Source organism: Solanum lycopersicum, chromosome 8, assembly GCF_036512215.1.
Source record: "Solanum lycopersicum chromosome 8, SLM_r2.1".
Taxonomy (NCBI): domain Eukaryota; kingdom Viridiplantae; phylum Streptophyta; class Magnoliopsida; order Solanales; family Solanaceae; genus Solanum; species Solanum lycopersicum.
In genome coordinates, this window is record NC_090807.1 from 2,137,615 (window position 1) to 2,154,215 (window position 16,601).

The following is a 16,601-nucleotide window of genomic DNA, read 5'->3' on the forward strand; positions in this document are numbered from 1 at the left end:
TCTTAAGAAATCTATTAAATAAATCATGGATTAGAATTCAATACTTCCTTGTCCATTTCTATTCGTCCCCGATATGAAAAATAGATGTTCATTTTTATTCGTCCCCGATATGAAAAAGAGATACTTGCATTAATTTTTTCTTTTGTATTTCAAGACTAAAGAAAATTGAAGAAAGTATTTAAAAACTGCAACTTCACCAACTGGTAAAGGAACATTTCATCTGAACTCTATTGAACAAAAAAGGAAGCTTTTTGTTCTGAACTAAATACTGGAAAATTTTACTAAGACATTGTAATATTCTTATGTTCAAATTACTTTGGATATTCAATTGTAATCTTCTACAGCATTCATGTTGACAGACAAACCAGTGAACTGGAGGATCAATCGATCTTCACAGACGAGTAGATGAGTCTTGTGAACCAGAAGCATGCGTAGAAACCGATGGTACCAGTGAGGACGAAGAATGCATATGAAGCAATCAACATGTAACCAAAATATAAGATCCCAGAAACAGGCTTAGTGATGTCAAGCTTAGTGAAGAAGTAGAAGGTAGCGTAAAGGAACAGGTAAAGTGCGGACGAGCCTGATGTCAAGTAGGATCTCCACCACCATAAGTAGTCCTCACTGCATAACTGGAAATAGCATAGTACGATGGTTATTTCGGCACAGGTGACTATCAGGATGACAAAAACGATGAAGAGGAAACCGAAGAGGTAGTAAAACTGGTTCAGCCAGATGGAGGTGAGGATGAAGAAGAGCTCAATGAAGACGGCTCCAAATGGAAGTATGCCTCCAATAAGAACTGAGAAGATGGGGTTCATGTACCAAGCTTGCTCTGGGATCTGCCTGGGTATTTTATTCGTTTTTACTGGATCCTCAATGGTTGGCTTTCTAAAACCAACGTAACTGCCAACAAACACAAGAGGGACTGATATTCCGAACCATAAGAACACCAAAGCAAACATTGTTCCAAATGGCACAGCCCCAGATGATTTTTGACCCCAGATGAGTGCATTTAACACGAAGAAGATGACAAAGACCGTAGCTGGGAACAAAAATGCTGTCCTGAGAGCGATTTTCTTCCATTCTGTACCTTTGAACATCTTATAGAGACGGGAAGCTGAGTAGCCCGCAAAGAGTCCCATGAAAACCCAGAGCAAGAGCATTGCAGTCATTAGCCCACCCCGATTTGAAGGGGAGAGGAATCCCAGGACGGCGAACATCATGGTCACAAGCATCATACAGAAAAACTGTACACCAGTTCCAACATACACACAAAGCAGATCAGAGTTACTTGGAGGCCTGAAAACATCTGAATGGACTAGTTTCCATCCTGTTTCTTCCTGTGCCTCTTCCTGGGTTTCCAGTTCGTTATACTTGGAAATGTCCCGATAAAGTGTTCTCAACATTATCATTGCCACCATGCCTGACAGGAACAGCACAATCATTAAAGAATTTACTATCGAGAACCAGTGTATCTGATCATCTGCCATCAAAAGATAGGCATCCCATCTTGACGCCCACTTCACATCACTCTTCTGCAATACAAACCAGAGAATCCCCTATAAATCTCAAAAGGTAAAACTGAAAAACGACAACATATAAAATTACAAAAAAGATTAGTATAACTTCTCCCTCCATCCTAAAACAAGTGTCAACTTAGCAAAAATAGTCTCAAAATACGTGTCACCTTAGAAATTCAAGACAAAAAATAGTATTTTTTCTAACTATATCCTTATACTCCAACTTTTTAGCTGTGTTAAATTTTCTAGAGACATTATTAAATAGGGATGGTTTAGTAAACTACACGTTGTATTTATTGATTTCCTAATGAACACGATTTTTCCTAAGGTGAAACTTGTTTTGGGATGAGGGAGTATCACATTAAGTAGCCATATCTAACAAAATTCTGATAAGTTACCTGGAATTCAACATCATATGTAAATATGATTTCTTGGTTAGCCTCAACCTCTTGAGGAGAATTTGAGTTAGATACTGTCCGTTTTGCATGTGGATCACATGTTGTTAAACGAGTATTGTCAGCCCATTTACCATCATATTCATGCTTAACACTGGAAATATTATCAGCCATATCAGTTCTTTGGCACCAAAAGATTAAACAATAATAGCAAGTGAAATCTTACACATTACAGTATGCCTCAGACTATAAGTGCAGACAGAAATATGAGTAGCCATGAAAACAAACCTAAATGGCATGACCTCAAATCCCACAATTCTGGCCGAGTCTGTCTGCAAATCTTTATGGTACTTAACAGTAAATGTCAAGTGGTTATGGATGAAATGCTTCTCATCCTTGCTCTGCAGGCAATCACACGAGGCAAATGAGTAGACCATAATGAAATTTAGCTCTACTACATATAAAATCAGTTCTACATCGTGTCATGGGAAGTAAAATAAAATTCCTTACTCCAGCATATTGTCCCTTTACACCAATATAAACTCCCTGCTGATAGGCAGGAGGGGCTTCTTGCTCTAACCTCCGAACTGGAACAACTAAAGGCAGATTATCTAGTATCCTGACACACGAATCCAGAAAATTGTTAGGAAGAGTAATTAAGAAGAATATGATCCTTTTAAAAGGTCGGAAAATGACACTGTTTCCTCAAGAGAATAATTGACCTACATGTTCACACGATATTCGTCTTCAATTTTTTCTTTAAATTCCTTAGCTTTCTTGTCATCAAGAACAAGCCTGCAAACAACATGACACATCTCTGGCTCCGTCATTTTAAACTGCAGTATAAACATAGATCTAAAAGAAGTCAGTTATCATAAGATGAAGTAAATAAATCAAGTGATAAAGTAGATGAAACCGACCGCAAAAGGGGAGTTCTCAATTCGATCACCACGTAGCACTTCTCCAAGATTTTCTCTGCTATCAATGATATTTTCTGGACGACAGAAAGGAACAGAATAGAATGAATAAGGAAGCTGAGTCTTTGTAGAGGTCAGCTTGTTCACTTTCACAGACAGAAGATCTCCCTGCAACAAACATCGTCACCTTCCAGAGTCAGAAAAGCCTATGTATTCCCTTCTTTTAGGGTTAAGAATAAACTCCCAATGATTTTTCAAAAAACTCACCCCGCCCAAGAACATGTAAAAGAACTTTCGCACAACAAAATCTATATATAACTCATCCAGCTTGCACTAATCACCAATGAAACAAATAGGTGCCTAATTTTTTGGGCATAATCTGACCTAGATATATGTGAAGTGACCCAACAAGTCTATATAGTCAGCTTATACACATACAATTCCTCTGAGGGAATTAAATAGGCACTTTCACCATACAAAACTTTCCACAATAAACATGCATCCTAGAAAACATGTTACATTACTTTAAAAATCAATTGACAACACACTTCTACAACAGTCATGGTTCAGAATAAAATAGAGAATGACACTTATTTTTGAAGGCTATCAATTTCATTTTTGACAAATGAAGGATGGAAAAGAGGGAAGCATCCAGTCAGAATCATGAGGAGTTTCCCAGAAAAACCTGATTATTCTCATTGCGTAAATTTACTAGCTGCCTTCATGTCAGAATGCCCAAAACCAACTTATAGAGCAGGGTTGACTTGTATTCCAAGGGACAATATTAGATTGCACATGCCATCAGAATGGAAGTCGTAAAGGCCGTGGCAAAGTAAAAGAAAAATAACTTTGTACTATAATGCCAGAGGAGAACTTTTAAATTGACTCTCAGCAGAACAACCTCTTTGTTCTTGTCATTTAATAAAGTAATAAATTATATTTTAAAGAAAGGTAATAAATCAGAATACTAACATACATACAAAATATACATATAGAACCCAAGACCACAGACCAAGAGTGGTCTGATATTCAATGAAACAGGAGGGGACCACGGGAGACCAGGTTCAAATTTCATAGAGGCATACAAGCTAAGTTGCTCGGATTCGTGTGTGGGATACCGATATGGGTGCAGATTTAGAGGTAGGATCCTTCGTGATCTAAACTTGAAGATTATGGGGGTACGAATAAGGGTGCAGCGATTCGGCTTAAAGTAATTCAAATATCTAAAAATAGAGTTATATGGGGAGAAAATACTGATCAAGAGGAGAATCCTGGAGGAGATAAAAGGAAAAGGACTCACATAGACATTTCCAACTATTCCATTTTCTACAATTTCACCTTAGCTTTCGTCTTTATTACCAAATCCATTGCATCTTTTCCGAATTTCTCTGTCGTCTATACCCATAATCGGTTGACCAAACCGATACAGATCCCACACCCAAACTCATGTCTTTGAACACGTGTATGGCACCCACACCCAAACTCATGTCGTGTCAACACAGTACAGCACCGAAAGTGAGAACCAAGGAACATAGCATAAAATGTTGGTAATTTCTTCACATATACTTTGATATTTATGGACAAAGTTACCCGATACTTGTGTTAGGTGAAGCAGCTGGTATCTGGTGGATTTATTGAGATTCCAACAAGCTAGCCTTATCGATAAGTATACTGTATACACATATTATGCCGAATACATATCTACGGTATGTTTCCAGGCAAAAATGCAAGTGTACGTACTAACACAAACTTCATTTCTTCTTTACAAAATTAACATTTTTTACCTATTCTGCATCATTGCATTCATTCTCTCTTCATTAAGCAGAACTGGTGTAACTATGCGCCTCAATGCCATTTTTATCCATTCTCGGCTTTCTCGCAATAGTTTTTCCTTATTCATTCAATTGGTGAATCCAGATGGTTTTAAATTCAACATCTCACCAATCAAGGTAAATATAAACCATCAAACCCAATTAGATTCTACAACAGTAGCCACACATACACACAAATCAAAGCACCAAAGTTTAACACAAAACCATACCTAGATCAACAGAGATCTGTAAACCTAACACAAATCAAACAGTAAATAACCTAACAAAGCATTTAATACACACACACTCTCACTCCCTTAGACAGGATATTCAAACACAGTAACTAAAATAAAAAAGTTTGACACTTTGCTTCCAGATATTCAAACAAAAATAATCTTTCAAGTTTTTTCCATCAACAATTTAAAATGTGCAGTTTTCATCACTTTGACAACCGTTTTGATACTAGAAGAAGTAATCACATATAGTAATTTATATGCTGCTTCGGAATATCCACATTTTTATTAATTTTTTTTAAAAAAGTGATTAATCTAGCAGCTCTAGCTCCAAACCTAAGTCAAATTACCTCTTGATATCTGAAAATAACAACAAAAAAGCAATTCTCCTGCATTTTGTGCACACACGTGCATAAGCATTTTGATACGAGAAGAATTGCATTGTATATAGTAATTAATACGCAGATTTGGAATATCTGCATTTTTATTAATGCGTAGTCCAGTGCACAAAGCATTGTTAGCAGGAACTGCGGAAGGCTGCCCCCGAGGAGGAGTGTAATGTAGACAATCAACACTAATGCAGGCATTAATGACTGCTTCTAGGTCACATGCAGACAACTTTACTAGTCCTCCAAGACTTCCCTATTATCTACATTCGCATTTATAAAAAAAAAAAGTGATAATCCAACCGATCTAGCTTCAAACTTCAGCCAACTTGCTTCATGATATCCGAAACTATCAACAAAAATAACAATGCACCTCCATTTTGTGCACACACATACATAAAACATTCTTCATCTTATACAGTAATTTATCCGCAGCTTCGAAATATCTACATTTTTCATTTTCCAACAAGAGATCAATCTAACCGATCTAGCTTCAAAATCTAGCAAAATCGCTTCATGAAATCCCGAAACAACAATGCAATGCACCTCCATTTTATGCACACACATTCCGATACGAGAAGAATTGCATCACTGTACTAGTAATTTTATACACAGACTTCAAAATATCTACATTTTCATTTTTCAAAACAAACGATTCATCTATCCGATCTAACTTCAAAATTTATCCAAAAATTTAACAATTATACATAAACTGATAAACATGATGAAATTTTTACTAACCTTTTGGAAATCTTCAGGCGCAACACCGGGTAGGTAGAAACAGTAGACATTGTTGAATGTAAGAAGAAGATAAATAGCGCAGATCAATGAAGGAATTCGCAGAGATCGCCAATCTCCTCCCATGGTGAAAAAATGGCGTTTAGATTTGGGAATTGGTTTTTTTTCTTCAGATCCAAAAAAAAAAAAAATACAGCGAGACTGGCGTTGTTCGCTATATAAATGCGTTTTTCAGGGTCCCACTTGGTGAAAAAAATGTTAGTACTCTCTCCTCTATGTATATATATATTTTATTTATTTTAATTTAATAAGTAGTTTTTAGAATCGCGATAAAGTTGACTTGCGAAAGATAGTATAATTTCGGATATGATAAATATTATTGATTTTGAGATTTTTGATTGTTTATTATAGAGAAGAGCGATAAATGACGAGTGATTTGAATTTCTTTATAATATAATACAGTTAGTTTGAGATTTTTTTATGAAAAATTTACGTAAATATATTATGATAAAAAAAATGTTTATCATTTATAGCGATGATATTTTTATCTCACTTGATCACTTTTAATTTATTTATAATACAAGTTTAATACATATTACAAAGAACAATTTATTGTTCATATATAATACAAATTTTAATGATAAATAATACATTTATCACACATTTTAATACAATTTGACAATTTTTTACCAAACATACATGATATTTCAAAAAACAATTATAATTTACATATATTGCATACATAATTTACTTTTAATACATATTACAGATTTAACAAAGCACTGCTATAAATGATAATAAACAAAAAGTATCGCTAAAATCAGTAATTATTTCTTAAAATATATTAATTTATGTAATTTTTTCTTTTTATTTTATTGTCTTAGTCAGTGGAGGTCTCAGGATTTTCGTCAGGAGGTTCGAAAAATAAAAATATAAATGTGTAAATAAGTCTTTCGAAATAGGCCCTTTGAAATTTTTTGGGTTTAAAATTACACTTTTGGCATGTTCGAACCTGAGGCGTGCAACTTAATATTCAAGGGTCTTACCATTGATCTATCTATTTTTATTTGTTATTGAGGGGTTCAAAATATATGATCTACAGAATACAGAAAATTTACCTTTTATATATTGCGTATTTTTGTGCCCGAGGGTGTTTGGATGAACACCCTAAATCCAACGTGGGTCAACCCCTGGTCCTAAGGATCGATTATTATGCGTTTATAACGATATTTAGTATCTAAATAATTTATTATAGACAAATATAAATACATTATTTATTTTTTATTTTTTAAAAATATATTGTTTGTATTAATATGATTGGTCTTAAGAGTTTTTCTAAATAAATTGAGGTCTTATCAAAATATTCTTAATCATATTTTTGTATAGAAAAGGAAAATAATTTAAAGATGAAAATTTATATATATATATATATATATATATATATATATATATATATATATATATATATATATATATATATATATATATAACTTTTTAAATTATATTTTTTATGAAAGATAATTGTTATAAAAGAGTAATTTTAAAAATAACATACTATTATATAGATAAATGACGAGTGATTCAAATTCTTTATAATAATACAGTTAGTTGAAATTTATTTATTGTCCTAGTGATCGATTGTTATACGTTCATAATGATATTTAGTATTTAAATAAATTATTATAGGCAAATATAGACACAAATAATCTAATTATTTTTTTAAAAAAATATATATATTGTTTATATTAGTATGATTGGTTTCAAGATTTTTCCTAAATAAATGAGGTCTTCTTTTCTTAATGTTATTCTTAAATCATATTTTTTTATAGAAAAGAAAAATTATTTAAAGATGAATATATATATATATATATATATATATATATATATATGGTGTATTAAAATATTTGATCAAAAATCTCTAGATCTATAATTTTTTAGGTTATATTTTTTATGGAAGATGATTGTTATAAGATAGTAATTTTAAAAATAACATACTACTCGTATATAGACAATTATTATACTTGTGCAGGTAAAATATTGTTATAAAAAAGATATAAACATATTTAATATTCAATAAAGAGATATGACATCTTTAAGACATAATAAAGGTACAATAATCAAACACCCCTTCCTAATTAATGTCAGTTGCGTAAATGAAAATCACGATAAATATTTCAAGACGAAGTAAATCGGAATTCAAAAAGTCCAAGGTGAGAAGTCAAATAAATTTCTTTTTTTGATTTTCCACCCGATGTCTGATACCCATATTGGAGCCCTACTAAATTTGAATTAGCGCCATAAACTTACACTCTCTTACAAATGGATAAGTGAAACAACAAAATATTACACTAGAAACTTAGACTAAACAAGCATAAAATGGCTTGGCTAAGGTAGTTTTCAATATCTAACCTCTTTTTAAGCTTCATCTTTTTCTACAAATTGTCATACCATCACCAATAGGCACCTTAACAAAGCCAGAGAAATGATATCAGAACTTCATTATAAATGAAGAAACAAACAAGATGAACTCATGCTTACCATACTGATGTCGACGCGGTTATCCTTCATCAAGTTTTCATTAAAGTTTCTAATGCTAAGAGTCTTGGAATCATTTACCTGATAAGAAGATATCAGTTAAATCTGAATCATATTATGGAGTTGACAAACTCGGAAACTGTTTTTTTTTTTTTTACCAGTGGATCGGAAACTCTTCCATGCCATAGGACATTATCGACTACAATAAGACCTCCGACTCTTACCTGTGAAAGGGAATGGCTTTTACAACTTCAAATTGCCAGGTTTAGTAAACAATACAGTAATTTTAGACGTGCAACGCACCAGTTGTAGCAGCAACTCAAAGTACTCTTGATACATTTTCTTTTCTGCGTCAACAAATGCAAAATCATATCTGCAAATGGAGGTATATAGTGAATGACTTCCCTCTTTTTGTCGATGTCACTGAAAGGACAACGAATTGTTTCCTCTAAATATAAATATTCGAGACATCTGAATTTGTTCCTCACCATGACAGATAGATTGATAGCTACTGCTGTTTCTTCTAGCCATCAACCTTCAATCTCGAAGTAGTGCAAGCGAGGGAAGTTTATAGAAAGAAAGTAACTTAACTAGAAAAAAGGGTTTAGTATTGTCACATTGCATATTAGAAAGTATCTTAATCCAACCATACTCCATCATAGCCTTTTCAGAATGAGGCATCTGACTCGAAAATCACATCTTTTATACCTTGTAATGGTGCTAAGTTTATCTAGAAGCAGTTGCTAAAAAGGGAAGAAACATAAATTCTATATGAGTTGTCACTCATAGTGGCGGAGCTGGGATTTTCACTAAGGGAATTCAAAATATAACGATGTAAACGTACAACGAAGCCATGGAAATTCAACATCTATTAATGCATAAAACATAATTGACCTTAAAATATATATAGTTTACTTTTTGGCGAAGGGTGTTCAGATGAACCGCTTTCCCTCCCCCCAGCTCCACCCATGCACTCATGTATAGAGTTGACAGCAAATTTATGAAAGCAAAAGTCGGTAACTAAACACCCTCAGCCAGATAATTTACCTGCAACTTTCACCATTTTGAATCAAAGACTTCAAAGTATCTGCTGCTAGACCATGTCGTACATCCACCTAATGCACAATCAAACTATCAGTGATATGAACATCAGAGACATTTAAGCACATATTTATCCTACTTCACCCTAAATAAGCATGAATAATGATAAGTTGATACAAAATAAGAAATACAGTTCATGTTTCAAATTTTATGTTATGCAGCCAATAAAACCCCCTAGAAAGTATAAAGTACTCTGAAGTAGAAGAATTTTAGCAGATATAGAATTAATAAAGAAAATATTTGCATGCTTAGACTCCATAAAAGAGAACAGTACTGACATGAGATTGAACCGAATTTTAATGCACCAATGCAGACAATTCAGATAAGTAGACTTTGTCTTCAAGGAAAATAGCATGAGAGATGAGGATATATCACATAGAATTAGAAAAGAATGGTTGAGAGATGCTATAGCAGTGTATGCAACGAAGATACCTAGTCAAATGAAAATCAAGCTATACATAATAATTTTGCGACTAGCATGTTATGCGAGAGCGAATTTGAAGCCTCTAAGGTCCATCATATCCACAAGATATGTATTATGAAAATGTAGATATCAAAGTGGATGTGAAAGTACATACGAAGTTGGACAAGATCAGAAGTAATAACAACACAGAAAGGTGGACGTATCACATAGAGAAGAATAAATTGTGCATTGATGCCTGAGATGGTTTAACCATGTCTTAGGTAAACCTCCAAAAGCATCAGTCTATTGGTGCACCAATATGATGATTGAAGGTAATAAAAGAGACGACATAGACCTAAAATCACATTTGGAATTCATCTAAAAAACTCTCGAGTTTCTATGGATCAACAGGAATTACCTGAGTACAGAACAGAACGTAAACAAAGGATTTTACGTGATATCAACTAGTTGGATTAAAACTTGGTTGATGTTACTCTTATATCAGGTCCAGGTAGGATAAGTGTGAAATGTAAAAGCTCTACTTTTAGAAAGCCCTTGATTTTCCTAAGAAGAGATTCTTTTAACATTATTGGAATATGCCATAATACCAAACCAAATACAGAGAATCCATATAACAAATCCCGCTTAGTTTGGAAAAGTGGAATGGTTGATAGATGGATGGATGAATAATAAGGTCAACAATTACTTCTATTTTTAGTAGATTGCATCTTATGATTCATATGAAATTCTAAAATCATTATCTCTCAAGTATAACAAATAGATTACATCTTATGAATCACACAGGGAGACACCAGAATCACCTTATGTGACACACCAGCTCGGTCATAATATCTTTTTGCAACCTCAATTGCTTTGCCATCTCTGTCACAAGCAACTAAATGACCCCCTTCTGGAAGGACCAAGGCAACAGCCAAGGATGAATATCCCTGTGGGACAAGAATGACTCATATTAATGACCGATAATACAGCCAATAGAAGAGGAAAACAACACTCAATGTACTAAAAGGCAATATGAATAAATATCATCGCTGACAGAAACCTGAAATAGGTTGCATACAAGTTCATTATACTGGTTAAACACACGCAGTTAAAGACTTCCCCTAATGCATGTGTGCTTCTTTGCTTTCTTACCTTTTAGCTTTCTATCTCATCAAATTTCAAATGAAAGCAAAAACAGGAAACACATTCCTATATTTGTCATTTGGCATGCAAGATAATAATCTGGAAAAAGAAATTTCCCATATTATTCCGTATTTGATGGCACAACGAATAGGCTCTCCTCCAGGTTTGAGGGATTACTGTATCCTCGACAAGGGATAAGGGACAGATTACAATACCAGGAAAGTATACCAGCTAGACAAGAAGTTCAAATAGCAAACACTCACAAGCAGCGGAAGAGTTCTGTCTCCTTTTTCCTATTTTGTTCTTTGTCCTTCATCCACAAATGACCCAATTCCCCTCATACTCCATTCTACATGAGCCTTTTGTCATGAGTCCCTCTATGAAGCCCACGGTCAAGCACCTCCTCTATGATGAGATACTCCTAGCATGCCTTCTATACTTTCTCTCCTTTTCTTCCATGGTGGAGAACTCACCCAGCAGCCAATGTACTATACTATTTTCTTCCGTAACATTTTCGGGCTAGTTTTTCTCTTTAAGCACTTCACCTCTATAAGGCCATCTTATCTCTACACTCTTCAACACAAATTGAAATAGTCCTACGATGAATACTAGGAAATATTTGTCCCTTCACGTACATCCGGAAAATTTAGAATGATATAGAGAAGGTACAAGTGAAGATCAAGTTCCCTTCCTCTCACCCTCTTTCTCTAGATTTTTGTTACTTTTGATACCAAGAAGACCAACATAAAGGATTTATTGACTAAAAAGAACCTACATAAAGGATAAGAGAGGTGCAACCTCCAATCAGTCCATATTAAAGTACGACAGAAGAAGGTGCACATCATCAAACGCATCCAGTGCCACAAATCTAATTTATTCAAGACATTGTTGTCGACTAGTCTAGGTAGCAAACACATTTCCAAAATTTTGGCATTTTCAATTTGCCATTTGTGTAGCTTTTGCAGCATAAGTTGTGAACAGCGTGTCCACATATATTTAAAGGGGAAGTACCAAACTTTTCTTTTGAATAGGAAAGTACCAAACTTTTAATATGAGTTAAGAAAAACATTTAGGCAAAAATATAAATCATGTCCATGACTATGAGTTCATAATGTAGACTTACAGTATATGTTCCCACTTCAATACACCTTTTTGCCCCAAGAATTTGGACGAGCATAGCAAGTAGTTGTGCTTGATCCGGTGACACCTAATACTAAGAACAGCAGTTAGTCAATATTGAAGTGTAGAGAATCTGTCAATCTCCTCATGAGAAAAATCATCACTGCTAATCACTGCCCTATCTTATATAGCAAAGTTGTAAGCCAATAATATAGAAGGGAAAATAAAGAATCGGTTCACCTTCAGAGACTTTTGCAGAGGGAGCACATTATTCCCTCAAGGAGCATAAAAGAGGAGAATGTGAACTTTCAAGACTTGCAATTGAAAGAGAAAAGTTTCCTCCCCATGGCCCCATGCTTTACTATAGAAGTGCATGGTCAAAAAACTCATCACACTTGACAAATTCTCTTCCAGAAAACTATAACCATATCTCATCCACTCCACTATATGATGAGTGACTTGGATTGTCTTTCATTTAAAGTTACAAAGTTTCTTCAACTCAATCTAGAGAGTCGGTTTTGCACATATCCACTTGAGTGAATTACAAAGGATAAACTTCTACAACCACAGAATTCTTTTTATTTAATCAGACTCAGTCAGTTGTTATGTGCCGTGGAACCACACGTCCAATAAGTTCAGAGGGACAAAGGGTCATAATAACATCCGTAGATAACCTTCTTTTGCAAATGATCCTTTAGATTTTTCAAGTATGAAAGAGACACTTCGTAATTAAATACAGAAACTTTACAGGTTCTTAAAGTCTTAGACTAGAAAGAGATCATGTGCATGTATCAAAACCATGAACAGTGGGGACAGCAGAACAGAACTTACTCAGGAGGGAGGTAAAGGAATATAACAGTCAGCAAAGCCTAGGCTAATGGATTACCTGCATCTGACTACCTCGCATTGTTGCTGTCTCCTCCCTAAGTTCACGCAAAATCTGAAATCCAACCAAAGAGAAAAAATGAATACCTGATGGAGCCTCCTTCCTTTATTTTTCTTTTAATCTTTGTTTTCCCCACGTTTGGTTCTCTTCTCAAATTACTATGGGATTGCAACCAGAGCCTTTACCTTTGGTTCTCTAACATTGGTCAATATGTAGTCATACAGTGTCGAATCAACACTTATAATCTGTTTACTACCATATCTAACATCACTTGCAACAGTAACTGCACTATCATGATGTTTTGATGCCTGAAGCTGACAAAAGGAGAGAGCAGTTGTGGAAGACACATGCCTCGTCAAGGATAACACATCAGAGTGGTATATGGAGGGAATGAAATGGCCATTAAATTTAGGTCTAAATAATGCAAATGAATTGGTGTAGCTAAGCACCATCCGATTGGACATAGGAGAAGCAATCAACAGCCAATAGTCTGTGAGAAAGTTTAACTACCTGCAAGAGAACAAATATAAAAGGAAGTGCTTAGGAAACTATGTTGATGCGTCAGTTAGCTTCTACAACAGAAGGCCTCTACTTCTAATCATCAAACAAGTGCAACTCATGCAACTGTATATGGAATCAGAATTTACATGGCTTCTGGTTGAAGAGAGTGTTCCTTAAACAAACTTTGTAGATTTATATGGAAAGTTCTCAGAATCAAAATCTTAGGTAGGTTTGTCTTAAGGAATCTCTTGCTCAGAGTGTAAGTTGTGAGATCTTACCAAAGCAGATAAACAATGACATTTCACTAACTTGAAATAAGTCAATAACTATTAGAAATGAGTTAATCCAATCTACATGGGTAAAAGAAAGTCCAAATATGATAAATGTAGTGTGGAAGTAAGAGTATTTGTAAAACATGTTTCTAACAACTACTAGATGTCCCAAAAAGCAGAGACAGATATATGGGTCTCTATGGAGGCAAAATGATATGCAATACTGTTTAAGAGCGAACGAGAAGTGGATTCTATTGTTTCATCTTCCACTTTTTCCTAAAATTGAGTTTGTTGACAAGGTACTGCAGATCATTTTTGGAGCAAAAATGCAGACGGAAGTTAACTCATTCCATAATGGTATGACTGGTTGACATAGCTGAACCTCCTGCAGTATATTCTGGAAGACTTCGAGGGTGTTTGGATTGGATTTTCCAAAATAGCTTATAAGCTATAAAAGCTAAAAGCTATAAGTTGGCCATACCCAACTTTTATCTATAGTTTATTTTTGTACTTCTGGCGTAAAAATAAGTGCTTAAAAGCATTTTTTTTATCTTCCCCAAAACTACAAAAAATAGTAGAAGAGCTTAAAAGCCAAAAGCACTTAAAATAAGCCAATCCAAACACCCTCTTCATTCAGTAAAGAGACAACCTTTTGCAAGGAAAGCTGCATTGGAGGCACCTCTGACTAGTGACACCGAAGAAAGAGGCAAGGGATCCATGTTTAGTCCTGCATCTTTTGTTCAAAAGGTAACCATATTTACTTCTAAATATTGGGATTTATTTTTTCCTCTTAGAAGCATGGATAAGGTAGGCTCCAGCCAGTTCAGATATACTCTTGACTTGGAACAGTTCGGCCTTCGGAAAAATACATGAGAATTTGGAGAATATCTGTCTGAAAGAACTACTAATACATGAGCACGCAACTGAAGGCAGAATGAAGATTCAAGAGGAAAAATCTCAGATTTTGAATCTCAATCTGGAAATTCAGAGGTTGGCCAAAGCAGAGGAGGCCTCCGGAGACAAAAGTCCAGATGTTTGTGGTTGAAAGAGGATGATTGGAATATGTCCCTCTTCTCTATTCAGCCCCGACTTAAATACAAAAATTCAGTCAACAGTAATGTTCTAGCTTGTGAAGTGCGCTCTACTCAAGCATCCTGCATTGCATTCTTACCTCTAAACCAAATCCATGAGGGCCAATCATTTATCTGCCTTGTGAAAAATTTCTTGCAATTACCTCGTATAGGTTCCTATTTGTCTTTCTCGTCACCCATACACACCTACCAAGTTTCTATAGCTTTCCACCACTAACTGCTCGAACCGCGTATTTACATTACTCAGACCATTGATTTTTCACCATAATATCTTATCACCCATCTATTCTACTTCCCTTTGTATAGCTTCCAGAAACCTGACACCTACTCCACGGTTTAAAACATACCTTCTAACCAATATAAAATATGTCATAGGGTACCTAGGTCCTTTATTTATAGTTCTTGCTTAATTGGTCGAGGATCAGGCAAAGCTATATCACAAGCCAACTTTCTGTACAATCTTAAACTTCATTCACTTAAACAAACCTATAAATTACCATCAAAGTGCTCATCAGAAGCGGAGCTAGAGTATAGCTTACAAGTTCGTCCGGACCCAATAGCTTTGGTCCAAATCCTGTATTTGTCTTTAGAGATTTACTGAACATGCAAAATTTATCAATTTTAGAACCCAATAACTTAAAATGGACTAGATTCCCATACCCATATTCATGCCCATTCCCTATCTTATAGCCACTGTTTGTTGAAAAGGTTAGAAACATCACTACTACCAACATAACCAGACCTTACCCCTACCTTGGAAGGCAAAGAAGTTATTTTCGATAGACCGAAATCAACAAAAATGAAGACAGTCATATCAAAATACTATAGACAACAACAAAATAAAAACACCAAACAATAGCCATAACAAAAATGACAATCAAAGTAGGAAAAAGCTTCAATCTTTAAATGAAATGTTCAAATAAAAAGAACCCCTTTTCTCTTCCTGAACTCAATTTCCTCTATCAGTTCAAAGATTCAAGTAAATGAAAACAGGATTTGTATGATGTAATACTAACTAACTAACAAGCAAGGCAAAAACTTTATTCAACAAAAATCAAATTTGAAGAAAAAAAATATACTTTTAACCCACATTGGAACATTACCCAGAAAAGCAAAATGAAAGAGAAACAGAGATATTGACAAACCTCAAAGAAATCTATGGCAAAAATTAGCCTAAAAATGGAGTCTTTATTTCTACACTTCACTTCACACTCTAATATCTATCCTTACAAACTTTTTAAAACGGATGAGTTTTTCCTTTAATTTAATCTTAATCGTATCGAAATGATTTATATTATTTTTTAATAAAATTATAAAATTTTTATATAAGTTTATAGTTATTTTGAAAATTGCGAAGATCTTTTTAATTTATATAAAAATTAAAAAAAATTTGAAATATATTCGAACTTTGATCGAACTTATTGTAACCATACTAAAATTTGAAAAGAATATTTTATCATGCATAATTTAAAAGTGTATTTTAAACGTATATATATTTCCACGTGGACATAAAAAATATTACATAATTATAAATACTAATGTATTCA

At 34.2% G+C, this 16,601-nt stretch overlaps 2 protein-coding genes across 5 annotated transcripts; both read right to left on the bottom strand.

Moving 5' to 3' along the window:
* Positions 1-177: 177 nt before the first annotated feature.
* On the bottom strand, positions 178-6,216 carry LOC101251906 (transmembrane 9 superfamily member 9). The gene is made up of 7 exons (XM_004244478.5): positions 6,007-6,216; positions 2,839-3,003; positions 2,645-2,754; positions 2,429-2,537; positions 2,207-2,319; positions 1,922-2,072; positions 178-1,538 (listed from the first exon to the last, which is right to left on the bottom strand). Exons 1-7 carry the CDS (start codon positions 6,127-6,129, stop codon positions 381-383), a joined length of 1,929 nt encoding a protein of 642 aa, XP_004244526.1. The 5' UTR covers positions 6,130-6,216; the 3' UTR covers positions 178-380.
* Positions 6,217-8,148: 1,932 nt separating this feature from the next.
* LOC101252203 (uncharacterized) lies at positions 8,149-16,336 on the bottom strand. 4 transcript variants are annotated; one of them, XM_004244479.5, is made up of 10 exons: positions 16,200-16,336; positions 13,376-13,700; positions 13,191-13,244; positions 12,309-12,392; positions 10,864-10,989; positions 9,586-9,653; positions 8,842-8,911; positions 8,697-8,762; positions 8,542-8,619; positions 8,149-8,467 (listed from the first exon to the last, which is right to left on the bottom strand). In XM_004244479.5, exons 2-10 carry the CDS (start codon positions 13,652-13,654, stop codon positions 8,426-8,428), a joined length of 867 nt encoding a protein of 288 aa, XP_004244527.1. In that variant the 5' UTR covers positions 13,655-13,700; positions 16,200-16,336; the 3' UTR covers positions 8,149-8,425. The 4 variants fall into 4 exon arrangements, with proteins under 4 accessions (XP_004244527.1, XP_069144760.1, XP_069144759.1 ...); XM_069288659.1 differs by having other exon boundaries at positions 16,158-16,202; XM_069288658.1 differs by lacking the exon at positions 16,200-16,336 and adding an exon at positions 14,613-14,724.
* Positions 16,337-16,601: the final 265 nt, after the last annotated feature.

What these genes read in the sequence shown, in the direction of transcription:
- LOC101252203 (XM_004244479.5), bottom strand. Translation starts at nt 13,654, where the DNA reads ATGTCCAATCGGATGGTGCTTAGCTACACCAATTCATTTGCATTATTT. An exon ending in CAAAATGGTGAAAGTTGCAG is followed by an intron (nt 8,912 to 9,585) that starts GTAAATTATCTG and finishes CTCCATTTGCAG; the next exon opens with ATATGATTTTGCATTTGTTG. An exon ending in GAAGAGTTTCCGATCCACTG is followed by an intron (nt 8,620 to 8,696) that starts GTAAAAAAAAAA and finishes TCTTCTTATCAG; the next exon opens with GTAAATGATTCCAAGACTCT.
- LOC101251906 (XM_004244478.5), bottom strand. Translation starts at nt 6,129, where the DNA reads ATGGGAGGAGATTGGCGATCTCTGCGAATTCCTTCATTGATCTGCGCT. An exon ending in GACGAATATCGTGTGAACAT is followed by an intron (nt 2,538 to 2,644) that starts GTAGGTCAATTA and finishes TTCGTGTGTCAG; the next exon opens with GATACTAGATAATCTGCCTT. An exon ending in TAAAGGGACAATATGCTGGA is followed by an intron (nt 2,320 to 2,428) that starts GTAAGGAATTTT and finishes GATTGCCTGCAG; the next exon opens with AGCAAGGATGAGAAGCATTT.